This window comes from Aquarana catesbeiana, linkage group LG07, assembly GCF_042186555.1.
Source record: "Aquarana catesbeiana isolate 2022-GZ linkage group LG07, ASM4218655v1, whole genome shotgun sequence".
Classification (NCBI taxonomy): Eukaryota; Metazoa; Chordata; class Amphibia; order Anura; family Ranidae; genus Aquarana; species Aquarana catesbeiana.
This window is the reverse complement of record NC_133330.1, coordinates 192,590,411-192,603,753: the sequence shown is the minus strand read 5'-3', so window position 1 is coordinate 192,603,753 and position 13,343 is coordinate 192,590,411. Positions and strand designations below refer to the sequence as shown.

Here is a 13,343-nt window from a genome sequence, read left to right as displayed (position 1 = left end):
CCGCCTCTTAAAGGGCAACGTACAGATACGTTAATCTGCCTGTACGTGCCCTTTTGCCGCAGCATATCTGCGTGAGGCAGTCGGGAAGCGCTTAATGAATTTAAGTGCAGACAAATGCAATACAATATCCAATTTTTAACATTTGCAAAAATAAAATATGGTGTTATGCTGAGTAAATCAATATCTTACCTGTCACGCTCTAAAATTGCACATACCAACGGAATGGCGACAAACAATGGTACATGAAATTATCTAAGGCTTTTAAATTAATGCCTATAACAGGTTACCACTTTAAAGTTAAGGTCTGGAGCTACAATTACTGCTCTCACGTTGATGTTTGCAGTAACATCTCACATATGTGCAGGACCTACATCCGCAGTCAAATTTTTGGATCAACTTTATTGCTATCACAAAGGATGAACAATACTCTTTATAATAGCATGGGCAGCGACTGGTAACTCTTTATGGAGAGATCTAGAGTCTATTAGACCCCCTGTAAAAGTGACCGGACAGATGTATAGCCCAATGTTTCTCAACTCCAGTCCTCAAGGTGCCCAAACAGGTCATGTTTTTAGGCTTTGCATTATTTTGCACAGGTGACATGATCAGTTTCACTGCCTTAGTAATTACCACAGCCGTTTCATCTGAGGGAAATCCTGAAAACATGACCTGCTGGGGTGCCTTGAGGGCTGAAGTTGATAAACACTGGTAAAGCCACTCAAATCACTTTTACGAGATAGAGAATCACTGGGAGAACCTTTTGATCACCTCTTCCCATCCAGGATGTATATCTACATACAACAGACGAGAAGCAGTTAAAGACCAGAACCATCAAAGGACCTGTTAAGGCAGACAATGGGATCCACAGAAGGAACTGCCTTTTTCATGAGGTATTGCTGAAAAAATGGTTTCAGAGGTATAAAAACCTTTTCAAGATATGACACAGTCACTGTATAAAGTCTCAACGACAAAGTGCATAGAAAAGGGCAGCTTAGGAGCCTTCTTAGATCCCATTCTGTTATTTTCGGTCTTGCAGATTGTGTTGGAGGCTCCAGTTTTAAACAGGAGCGCACCTCATCCACCAGCACAGATTTGGGTGTCTGGAATCGTGCAGCTCTACAACATAATAGTGAGACAAACCTAGAAAGGTACTCAACAAAAATGTGAGAGAAAGGGCCAACAGCCACCAGACGATAATCCCTTAGGCCACAGGTGTCAAACTGGCAGCCCTCCAGCTGTTGCAGAACTACAAGTGCCATGATGCATTGCAAGGCTGACAGTTACAAGCATGACTCCCACAGGCGGAGGGATGATGGGACTTGTAGTTCCACAACAGCTGGAGGGTTACCAGTTTGACATCACTGCCTTAGGCTATAATGAAAGCATATTCCAACACAAGCAATCAGAATAGAGGATTCTACCCCGCTGAGACATCATATTCTGACAGTAGGGACTCTCCGCTGTCAATATACACTGATCAGTGGCTGCAACCCACTGTCAGCAGCCGGTGATTGAGAAACATTTTCCAACATTTATGTTCGACAGTTGATTATTAGATAGGCTGACCCTGTCTCTTCCATCTTAGATGGGGTCTGGGTACTTTCTTCTGAGCTCTTCTACACTGGGAAAGGGAAAAGCCTAACATCTGTATCAAGAGATGAGAATTAGCACTGAAATTACTTTGGAGTTGTCACTCCTGAAATACAGTAGGTGTGATCTATAAAGAAATGAGGAAAAAAAGTTTATATTTTTAACCCAGGGGTGCCCAAGCTTTAGACCTTCCTAGGCCACATTGGAAGAGGAGAAATACACATAAAATACACTAACAAAGCCTGGTACACACAGGGGGTCAAACGAAAAAACAAAATAAACTGTCAGCTCCGTTTGGAGTCGCTATACTAACGATCTGACATTCGTACAGTGATCTCCCCCCGCTGAGCTGTTGTGTTCTGACAGGGGGACGACCCCTCTGCCAGAACACTCCGATCAGCGTGCTTAACCATTGCCTAAGCGTGCTGATCGGGAGCCGGTCAGCTGCTGGTTTTCACCAAACGGCCGGCTTCACTCAGACCAGCTACCATACACATGGGACAAATGCCGGCCGGCATTCGGCCTGTGTGTACGGAGCTTAAAGAGGAAGTAAGCTTCCTTTATTCATTTTTTTCCTATAGGTAAGCCTATACTAAGGCATACCCTAAAGGTAGCGTATATATCTACTAAACGTGCACAGTTTAGGAGATACTTTACATGGTAGCCAGTGACATCACTGGCACATGCGCTCTGAAGAAAGGGCCACCCATGACTTTTCTTCAGAGCCCTGTGCCATGAACTGCATGTGTGGGAGTGATCTCATCGTGGCTCCGGCCAGTCAGAGCTGGAGCATGCAAACCCAGAGGCAAGATGGGTGAAGATTAGAGCCCCTGCAGCGCTGACATCGAGGGGCTGGAACATCTTAGTTTAAAAAGGTAAGTTTCACATAATGTGTTACTATAGTAGCACATTATGACTTTACCTTGGCAAAAAAAAAAAAAAACACATCCAGCGGTATACAACCGCTTAAAGGATAGCCAATGGGCATAAAAGTGGGGCAGATTACAAGTTAACGATCACTGATATAGATAATGTACCTGAGTAATAAAACTTTTTTTGTAATTTTTTTTTTATTATAAAAGTAAAAGATGGGAACATAAAACTAGTGTAATATTTGACACTTGATGGATGTAGTAGCAATTCTCAATGAATATTCAAGGTTCTCAGATATTTTGGTTCTAATTTTGCCCTTCATGTGCTTCATCCTTGAAAATAGTTGCTCACAAATATAGGTGCTGTTGAAAACTGATGGCATGAATAGTGCGTGATTGTGAAGAGTGGGATTTTTCTCTTTGGGAAGATAAAACTTATAAAGTTCAGTAGACACTGTCAAATTTTTCTTTGGCCACGTGTAAACACATTTTTATAAAAAGTCACCCCCCCCCCCCCCTATAAAAAAAAAAAAAAACATTAGGTTTATGATTTTGTGTAGGGCCACATTCATAGCTGTCGTGGGCCGCAGGTTGAACCTTCCTTGTTTTAAGCACTTTTCACCAGCAGACAAATAGATTACATGTAAGAAAACGTAGAAATGAACAGGCCATCGCACATACATTACATACAAATGTTAAAGCCTTAGGGTGTGTTGCTTTAAAGTGAAACCAACCCAAAACAACCAAATTAAAGCGGAGTTCCAGGCAAAGAGACAACTCTGTCTTAAATATTACAGACTTCCATCCTATGTCGGCAAGTCATTTCCGCGATCACACCGTGTCCCGTCCCCCCCCACTGCCTTCTGGGACCTCTGTGTATCCCAGAACACGAGACCATGCAGAAAGAAAGACTAACGCATGCGCAGTAACTGCCACAGACGGATCGCCTTGGGGTGCCAACATCGCAGGCTCCCTGGATAGGTAAGTGTCCTTATATTAAAAAGGCAGCAGCGAGATATAGATATATATATATATATATATATATATATATATATATATATATATATATATATATATCTATTTATTTGCTGCAACATCTTTGTAAATCAAGAAGTATTCCCATAGACCTAAAATGTAAAAACAGAAATAAACATTGAGAGTGGGAGAAAACAAAAAAAAAAAAAAACAAAAAAAAAAAAACCACACATTAGCTCAAAGTGTAATCTTTTTTTTAAAAACTGTTTACAACTGGACAACACAAAATTCAATTATTGTCATGTCTGCATTCGTTTCAGTTTTAGAAAAAAAAAAAATAGATTAGATAACCATCCTATCAAAACGTCTGCTAAGCCATGCACGCAGCATCGGGTGGATAGTCACAACCTCACGAGCGTTAGAACAAGAAAAGTGACCAAAATGAATGCCTCAGTCATACAGAACCTGCAGGTCCATTACATCAGAGGAACTAAAACATCAGGGCATGGTCAGGAACAGGTTGTACAATTTGGGAACACTGACCCAATAAAAAATAAAAATAAAACGAACAGTAGCTGCATGAGCGCAGAGATTCAGCACATGTAGGGAAGGAAAAGAGTTCTGTCCAATGTACTTGGATTCCCAAGAAGGCACTTCCCTACATAAACAAGACTTGTTACATAACGAAATGGGTTAAAAAAAAAAAAAAAAAAAAAAAAAAAAAAAGAAGAAGTGCTAAAAAAAACAGGTTAGGGAGAAAAAAAAAATCAAAAAAACAAAAACCGGGGCTAGGGAAGAGCACAAAAATTAAACGAATTGAAAAAAAGGGGAAGGAAGGATTCAATGTGATCCATTCAGTAAAATGTCACTGAGTCTCATCTTTGCCTCTCTGTTTTTCATCAAACTCAGAACAATTGCGGTCATGATCTTTACTTTCATGCTCGCGCTTATGACTCCGGTCCTTACTTTTGCTTCGTTTACGTGGTCTCTCCCTGCTTGTGCTGCGTTCCCTCTTTCTGGATTTTTCCACACTGTCTGTCTGATCTCGACTACTGCTCCTGCTATGCTTGTTTGATTTCTCTTTGTGTCGGTTTGACTTTTCTTTGCTCCGGCTTCTCCCACATGCATTTTTGCTAGGGCTCTTGCTCTTTCGTTGCTTCCTCTCTTTGCTTCTGCTCCTACTATGCCTCCTCTCCTTACGAGAATCTCTATCTTCTCTGTGTCGCTTGTCTTCCCTGTCTTTTCTCTCCTCACTCCTCTTGCTTTCCTTTGAACGATCTTGTGTTTTATCAGAATCCTTGTCCCTGCCATTACCCTTTTTATCAGAGTCCCGTTTTCGATTCCTGTCATTCTCCTTTTCCCGCTCTCGTTCACGCCGGTCTGTCTTGCGGTCTCTGCTTCGACTCCTTGTTCTATGTCTGTCTTTGCTTTTACTTCTCCTACGGTCTATACCACGCTCATGACTTCGTGAACGATGTTTGTCTTTTGACTCTCGTTCCAATTTTTGACGTTCCCTTTCTCGCTCTAGTTCCCTGTCAAAACTTGTTGTTCCATGGTGGTCTCTGTGATGACTTCTGCTTCGTGATCGCCTTGGAGATCTCCGAGGGCTCGAAGATCTTTTAGGAGACCTGAAAAGACAGAAAACAAACAGGCACATGTCTATGAACTCAGGGAGGGCAGGGATTAAAACATATGGTTAAGAAATTAAAAAAAAAATAGTTAACAGTATTACTGCAAGAAGTAGAATACAAGGAAACCCAATCACCAAAATCTTGCATTCACTTTTATTTCGAAAGCAATTTTGAATTGGCACCTTATGTAAAAAAATTCACTAATGCCACCATTAAGTTCCTTGGATAGGGATAGAGATGATAGAGATAGATTATATAGCAAATTAATTGTGGCCGGACTTACACTATCTTCGTATGCGGCTCACAGCAGGGGAGCGAGCTGCTGAGAAGGCTATCAGTCTAGGCACCTGGCGGATCCAGACTCTGAGTCGGGATGATGCAGTGCCTGGACTGATCTGAGCGGACTTCAGACCACTCTCTGCTGAAAACGGGTCACAGAAGTGCAAAACGGATTGCACTCCTGTGACCTGTAGGAGAAGCCCAGCCAAACAAGCTCAGGCTGGACTTCTTAAAGTCTAAAAACTGCCATCTGCATTTTCCCTATTTTAGCAAGAATGGGGCATGGCTTTATCCCCTGCTGGGTATTAAGAGTACTTATAAGTCTCACAAATCAAAGACAGATGTGCTTTGCATTTTCTAGCAGATTCTACTTAGGAATATATGAAGAACTCTCCCAATCATGTGACGCTAGGGGAAACCAGACGCTTGACTAGAGAGCTGAGCTTGGCCTATCACAATCTTGAGAAAAGTGCAGATATAGGTCTGTCTTTCTAGGGTTCGGACAGATTTAAGGACATAAACGTGTTGAGAATATTGCTGCAATTCATCCAAAATGAAAAATAAGTTTTCAATGGATTTCAAAATCTGAAAGGCACTTTCACTTTTTAGTCTTGCAAAGGTGAGTAGAGTGAAAAAAGTAAAAACCTGGATCGCCGTCTTTCAACATGACGGTCGGCTTCCTCAGTCACCTCAGCACTATCTTTCTTAACCTTCCTTGGTTTGGCTTTCATTTGCTGGTCTATGTGTTTCTGCACAGGAACAGGGATCCTTGGGAACAAGGTGGAAAACCATTCGAGTTTTGTCAAAAAGGAACGTAGCATCTCTCCTATGGTCATGACACAACCTCCACCAGCCTTCACATCTAAATCCTGCAAAAATAAAAAATAAAAAAAAATTAGAAATAAAAACATACAGCCATAAAAAAAAAAAAGTTTAAAAAGGAAGTCATATATTAATTTAATATTTACTGAAGCCGGAGTTATCCAGAAACCCACAATGTGCTGCTTCAACATGTGAACACACACAGCTATATCTGAAGTGAAACAGTAAACACGCTGCAACCAGATGAGGTCACACACACTACCATCTGGCAAAACATGAAGCTGCTTCTTAAAAACATTTGCTATACTAGCAAGACAAGACTGAGGCTTTAGGGATGTCAAAGCAATTCAGCCGTTACAATAAAGTAGAGCTGCACGATTCTGGCCAAAAATGAGAATCACAATTTTTTTTGCTTAGAATAAAAAGACCACGATTCTCTCACAGCGTAAAATCTTTTACATTTTACAAAAAAATTGGGCTAACTTTACTGGTTAGATTTTTATTTTTTTTTAAAATCATTAAAGGGTCGTTGTTTCCCAAAAAATTGCATTTGAACGACTGCTGCGCAAATACAGTGACATAAAATATTGCAACAACCACCATTTTATTCTCTAGGGTCTCTACAAAAAAAATTAAAATAAAAAAAAAAAATATATATATATATATATATATATATATATATATATATATATATATATATATATATATATATATATATATATATATATTTTTTATTTTAATACACACATACATACATACATATATATATACATACACACACACACACACACGGTTCTAGCTAATTTTCTAGCAAAAAAACTTGAAACCAACAAATGTCAGAAAAAAGTTTAGTGTTTAAGTGGTTAAAATTCCCTCATTTTCACACCAAAGTATATTCCTTTGATCTAAAGGACAAATTGTTACAATGTTTATACTTAAGTCCCACTGCTAAAGAATGTTGTGATTCTTGGCAGATTGCTCTTTTTTTTTCCCTTTCCTTTGATGGCTGTCAGCTTTAGCAGAGCAGAGAGAATGCTCTGCATAGAAAGAATCGGGAATACTTTTTCAAGAGTGCAACAGGGTAAAAAAAAAATCGTGATAACGATCCTTAATGATTAATTGTGCAGCTCTACAATAAAGGCTTACAAAAACAGATTGCCTTATTGCCCGTAAAAGGCTACTTCACTAAAACAATGTACAGTACTTTTACTGCAAAGTACTTTAGTGAGTGGACAGAATTACAGTCACAGACTTGCCAAATCATTTTTCACACATACCAGTAAAGCACATTACCCATGCAGACTTCAAAATGCACATAAAATGACCCTGTCACAGGCTTAAAACAGCAAAAAGACATACCTGTAAAAGTAGAGGAACGTTACTTACCTTTGCAGTGGCCAAGGCCTGGAAATGCTGCCATGGAGCTGTACCATGACCCCTAACAGTATTCAACATTCTTGGATGTGTGAATACGTGCTACCTATTAAAAAACAGACATTCAACCTGACTGGTCAAACATGATTGTTTTAAGACACGTGTCCACCAAACCGGCGAGTATAGAGCCTCTTTTACAGGCATGTCTTTTTGCTGTGCTGACCCTGTAGTGACAATGACAATTTAATTCACCAAAATGACTTCATTCAGAGCAGAGATCCTATAGAGCTTAAAGTATTAGTATCCATGATCACCCTATAAGTGTTTTAGGCTGAAAGTGGTTGTAAAAGCTGAAGTTTTTTTTACCTTAATGCATTCTCTGCATTTAAGAGATATTAAAAGTCTTGGCTTTTTTTTTTTTTTTAAACAAAAAAAAAAAAAAAGTGGTTTTGCACAGAGCAGCCCATAGCCTCCTCTTCGGGTCCTTCCCTCCTGCAGAGTGCCCCCACAGCAAGCAGCTTGCTATGGGGAACCCAAGGTGCTGCTCTGTGTTCCCATTCAGACATGGTGCTGCAGCTTGGCTCGGTCCTCTCTCCCCCTTCATTGGTTCACTGACAGCAACGGGAGCCAATGGCGCCCGCTACTGTCTCAGCCAATAAGGAGGGAGAGTCAGACTTTGTGGCTCTCATGCAACATTGCTGAATGGAAATGGGGCTCAGGTAAGTATTAGGGGGGCTGAAGCACACAGAAGGTTTTTATCTTAATGAATAGAATGCATCAAGATAAAAAAAAACCTTTTACCTTTAGAACCACTAAGTCACAAATCCTTCCCTCTGCAGCTCCCACCCAGCCCCCCTTATATTTACCTGTGCCTGATCTCAATCCAGTGATCTGCACTAGAGCAGTGGCTCTCCCCCTCCGCATTGCCTCATACACAGCACATGGCAACATGATAAAAGAACACCTTGTGTGTGCCTCCCCCATTCATTTAAAGTGAATCTAAAAGCTGAATGTTTTTTTTTCGTTTCCAATACTTTTTATTAAGTATTTCAAAAGCAGTACAAAAACCAACTAGAAACATGTGGCAGAAATGGTCGGATAACAGTCTTCGGATACATTAATGCTTACAATAATACAGTGATCAAAGTCAAGACAGTTTCCATTGTTCCTAAGGTCACGCATCGTGCAATAGGTTTAGCTTCAAGAACTATACAACCAAAGAGAAACCCTTAGAGTAGCCTCGGCATTAGAAGATTGTCTAAGGGGACGTATGTGGCTACATCGATAGATATTAACCATGGCATAAACCTGACCTCCCCCTATCGAGGAGAAAGGAGGAGCAAATACACCTCCTCTGCTGGGGGACTCTCAGTGTACGTCACGCCAGCATTCTAGAACAGAAAAGCAAACAGAGATAAAGGTGAATGGAAAGAAGGAAAAAAACACGGTAAAAGAGAACAGGGGCCCTCTCTACTGTCAGAACACAGGTTTTGGCCACTCTTAAAGGGGTTGTAGTCCCCCAAGGTTTTTCACCTTAATGCATTCTATGCATTAAGGTGAAAAACCTTCTGTAGTGCAGAACCCCCCCCCTTACTTACCTGAACCCGATCTTTTCAGCAACGAGAACGTGCAGAGCAGCTTCAGCCGCTGTCTCAGGTCCTCAATGGATAGATTGTTAAAAGCAGCAGCCATTGGCTCCCGCTGCTGTCAATCAAGTCCAGTGACACGGGAGCTGGAGGGCGGGGCCAAATCCTGCTGTCAATGGACGCAGCAGCAGGACTCGGGAGCGCACCCGCACGAGTCCCCCATTGGAATGCGGTCTCCGAAAGGGCACTTGATGCGGGGAGGAGCCAGAAGAGGAGGATCTGGACCAGTCTGTGCAAAACCCATGCACAGAGGGCAAGTAAACCATGTTATTAAAAAAAAAAAAAAATCTGTCATGTAAAAATTGCAGACAAATTTTCATTTGTCACGATTCATGTCAACTCGGCTTTCAAAAGATCATACTGGATTATGGGAGATTTCTAGGATCTCGCAATTGATATTCTGGCTGTTGTAAAAATAAAAGAAATGAACCATCTCATGTGTCTCGGTTTCTCCTCCACCGGTTTTCTCACCTTTAGGTTTAATTAGGTTCACATGGCTAAGGGAATAAATTAAATTGTACATGGGGATCCAGAACCGATTGACTTTCGGACTAGTCCACCACGTGTGTAATATCGTTCCCTGCTGACAAGGCCGAATGTTTTTCCATTCATTTTATGTATGAAGGAAAAAAAAAATTATAAAATAAATACATTTTTAATTCAGGGTTCAGCTCCCCCCTCAGCACAGCCTAATACTTACATGAGCCCCATTTAGAGCAGCAGCTCTGCCAGGTCTCTCCCTCCTCATTAGCTGAGATGCAGCAGCAGGAGTCATTGGCTCATGCTTGTGTCAATCACAGCCAGTGAGGAGTGAGCAGAGGGCAGGACTGAGCTGCACTCAGTTTCTTAAGGACACAGAGAGAAGGGCTCGAGAGAGAGCATGCACAAGTCCCCCCCATAGCAAATGGCTTGCTATAGGGGCAATTAGCAGTGGGGAGAGGCCTAGAGCATCGGCTGGGGACCCAAGAGGATGATCAGGGCTTCTCCAAGCAAAACCATTGCACAGAACAGGCAAGTATGACATGTTTATTATTTTAACCCCTCCCCCCCAAAAAAATTGCCTTTAAACTTTAATACACAATGTATTAAATATATAAGGGATGGGGCACCACACACACGTTCTCTTGTTTATCATGTTGTCATGTGGCTGTACCATGCACTTGATTGAGGGGTGCTTTTAAAAATGGATTTTTTTTTTTTTTTTTTACATGATATGCACAATAAACTAATGTGATTATATCCATCTATATCTAGTGATGTTCGCTGCTCTGCAATGACAAATTATATTTTTTTTATCATAAGTATCAGTGTTTATGCATTATTGAGTCTCGCACACCCACTTCCCGCATCAACTGATACCCACTAATAAAGGTTTAAGATCTGAAAACAAAAACAAGCACACTTAGGAGCCAGTGGTTGGGGTGGGAGATATTTTCTATCTATTGTGAGCCCTGCACACATTTAGAAAAGGCAAAGCTTAGGGTAAAACCTCTTGCACTCACACAAACATGCATGTGGTCAGATTAATTTTGCCAATACAATTGTGGCAGCATAAAGATCTAGAGGAGAAGAGAGATTAGCTCAACTTTCATATAAAATATACTTTTGGGCATGGACAGTCTTACTGTCTGGAACAAAGTGGTAAAATCATGTTATAGTTTAAATTTATGAGCAAAAAAAAAAAAAAAAAAAGTATAATGAGGTACAGGATCCACATTTACTGTAAAAGCATGATCACACAGCACTTTTTGAACACGCCACGATTATGATTTTTAAATCAGTGGTGGAGCAGCATAAAGCAGTGTATACTACATCACACAAGGGCCCACGTTCAGCCTGTTTTACAATTTTTTTTTTCCAAAATTAGTTTGTGCAAAAAAAACAAAAACACCATCATATCACAGTGTATAGCGTAGAAAAGTACATGTGGGATACTATGAAGCAGAACAATGAAAAGTGAATTACCCTTGCTGACATACCTCTTCGTCATCAAGAAAATCTTCATACCAATCCCATAAATCTGTAGGAGGTTGTGTGTATCTGTAATGGACAAAATAAAACATGTAAGGGAACATAATGTGGTGAATTGCAATGAAGAAAAATCAGGTCTCTTGCCAGACAGGGGACTGTGTAAATACCAGAACATAATGGTCAGAAACACAGTTCCTTTGGAAATGAAAAACAATCCTTATATGTATGTAATATGCATATTTACTTTTCCCCCCAGGAACTCAGCTTTAAGAGAAGGTTCAAAGCTGGGAATGCATTATATAATTTTATTTTTTTCAGTTTCCTTTAGATTTAGATTGGGTCCGGTGAGGAGGGGCGTGAACGGATGTGGGAGTGAGAGGACGTGTGTGTGACTCCCTCTCCCTCCGACCGGCTAAGATACTGACCGAGGGGATGCAGGCCGGCCGGCGGTTGGTGAGAGCAGCCGACCTGAGCGGAATAGGGTCTAGAGGATATGTGTGATCTGTGTCCCTGTACATACTTGGCGCCAGTGCGGGCTCGGAGGACGGGACCATAGGGGCGGCGTGAGAGGGCCACCCCCGCTTGTCAGCGGCCAACGAAGAGACCGGCTTCAGCAGCAGCGGCAGCGTGTGTAGCGGTGTGCGGCCGATGAATGGAAAGTGGCGACGCTGTGTACCTCGACTCCGGGGATGAGCACGAGGACACCAGGCGCAGGTGAAAGCCTGTCTTTCTCTCCTCTCCTGCCATATTTGTCTTTTCCCTCAAATGGAGAAACCTGAACTGAGTTTGCTGTGTGGACATTGGCTGTGTTGAACTGTTGATACACCAGAGAGAGAGGCAGCTGTTGTCAGTGCTGGGGGCGCTGTGCCTAGCACGCGGAAACAGCTCCCGGTTCAGTGTGGGAGACTGACAGGAAGCTGGTTTATCGGGCAGTCTTAACAGTAATTGAATTAGCAGAACGATGCCTCTGAAGATTATTTCATCAACATTAGCTGTAACCTGAATCATACTACCTATTCATCTACCTACTGATAAGCTGGCTGCGTGGAATTACTGGAGTGTTGTGAGATCCACATTTACCATTTATTTTAAATAAAAATCAGCAGTATGGGTCAGTTCTAATTGCAATATAAACAATAGAGAGAGGTCGAGGTTTGGAGGTTCAATTATTGCAAACTGGTGCCGTAGCATTGGACAATAGATGAAAAACTTGTCCTAGCCCCCCCCCTTTTTTCTTCTTTTTTTCCCCAATGACATTTTACTATGGCTGGGAAACGGGCAGCGGAGGAAAAAGCAAACCAGCACCAGCCACAACAAGAAGGAGCCCAGGTCACATGCTCAGCAAAGAGCCAGACAAGCCAAGCAAAGGCCGCAGCGGCAGCTGCAGCAACAAAGCTTGAGCGATTTGCTCGAACCTCCCTCTCACCAGTAAAATCTCAACAATCAGCTCAAATAGGAGCCTCGACGGTCAGGAAAAGCCAAGGCAGTGGCCAGGCATCAGCATTGGCAAGCCCGACAGTAGCACCGCACACAAAAGAGCAAGGGGCGGGAAAACTTGACATTACAAGTGCTGAAACTGTGATCAAAAAGCCCCAACACAGGCGAGACAAATATGGAGGGGGACCCTAGTAGAGGAGAGGGAGAGCCTACAATGAGGGACCTTCTATACGCTATAATTGCATGCAAGGAATTACTGGCCTGGATACCCAGTTGAAAGGCATTAAAGCGGGGTTCCACCCAAATTTTGAACATTATCTCTATGCATTCTCTTTGCCTAGATGCTGACATGCGGTGTTAAAAAATTTAAATCGCCGTAATTACTTTTTTTTTCTAATCTTCTTAGCACTTCCTGGTTTTCCTCCCATGGGAGTAGGCGTGTTTCTAGCCTCTCCCAGACCTCCCACAGTCCCCTGGGAGCTAGTCTCAGGCTTCCCAGCATGCATTGTGCAACAGCGTCATCACAACATCTCGGTGAATGCTGGGAGCACAGCATTCACCGCATCCAGGAAATACATGCTTGTGGGCTTCAAATGCCCACAATGAAGATGAAAACCGCCTTCAGTGAATTTTATAAGTTATTCTTTACCATGAAATCGGACACAGGCAGACTTATTACACAGAACGTGAGTAGATAATCATGAGAAGAAAAGTTTGTGAATGAACTCCAAAAAAAGAAAAACGAT

At 41.8% G+C, this 13,343-nt stretch overlaps 1 protein-coding gene across 2 annotated transcripts in view; it reads right to left on the bottom strand.

The window, feature by feature from the left end:
* Window positions 1-3,674: 3,674 nt before the first annotated feature.
* Window positions 3,675-13,343, bottom strand: part of PRPF38B (pre-mRNA processing factor 38B) — a 42,168-nt gene continuing 32,499 nt past the window's right edge. The window contains exons 4-6 of one of the 2 annotated variants that reach the window (XM_073592927.1): window positions 11,169-11,229; window positions 5,993-6,216; window positions 3,675-5,065 (exon numbers count right to left, since the gene is read on the bottom strand). In XM_073592927.1, the coding sequence (XP_073449028.1) occupies window positions 4,303-5,065; window positions 5,993-6,216; window positions 11,169-11,229 (1,048 nt within the window). In that variant the 3' untranslated portion in view covers window positions 3,675-4,302. Of the gene's footprint in view, window positions 5,066-5,992; window positions 6,217-11,168; window positions 11,230-13,343 lie in introns of those variants that run through there. The other variant, XR_012235317.1, reaches the window with a different exon arrangement.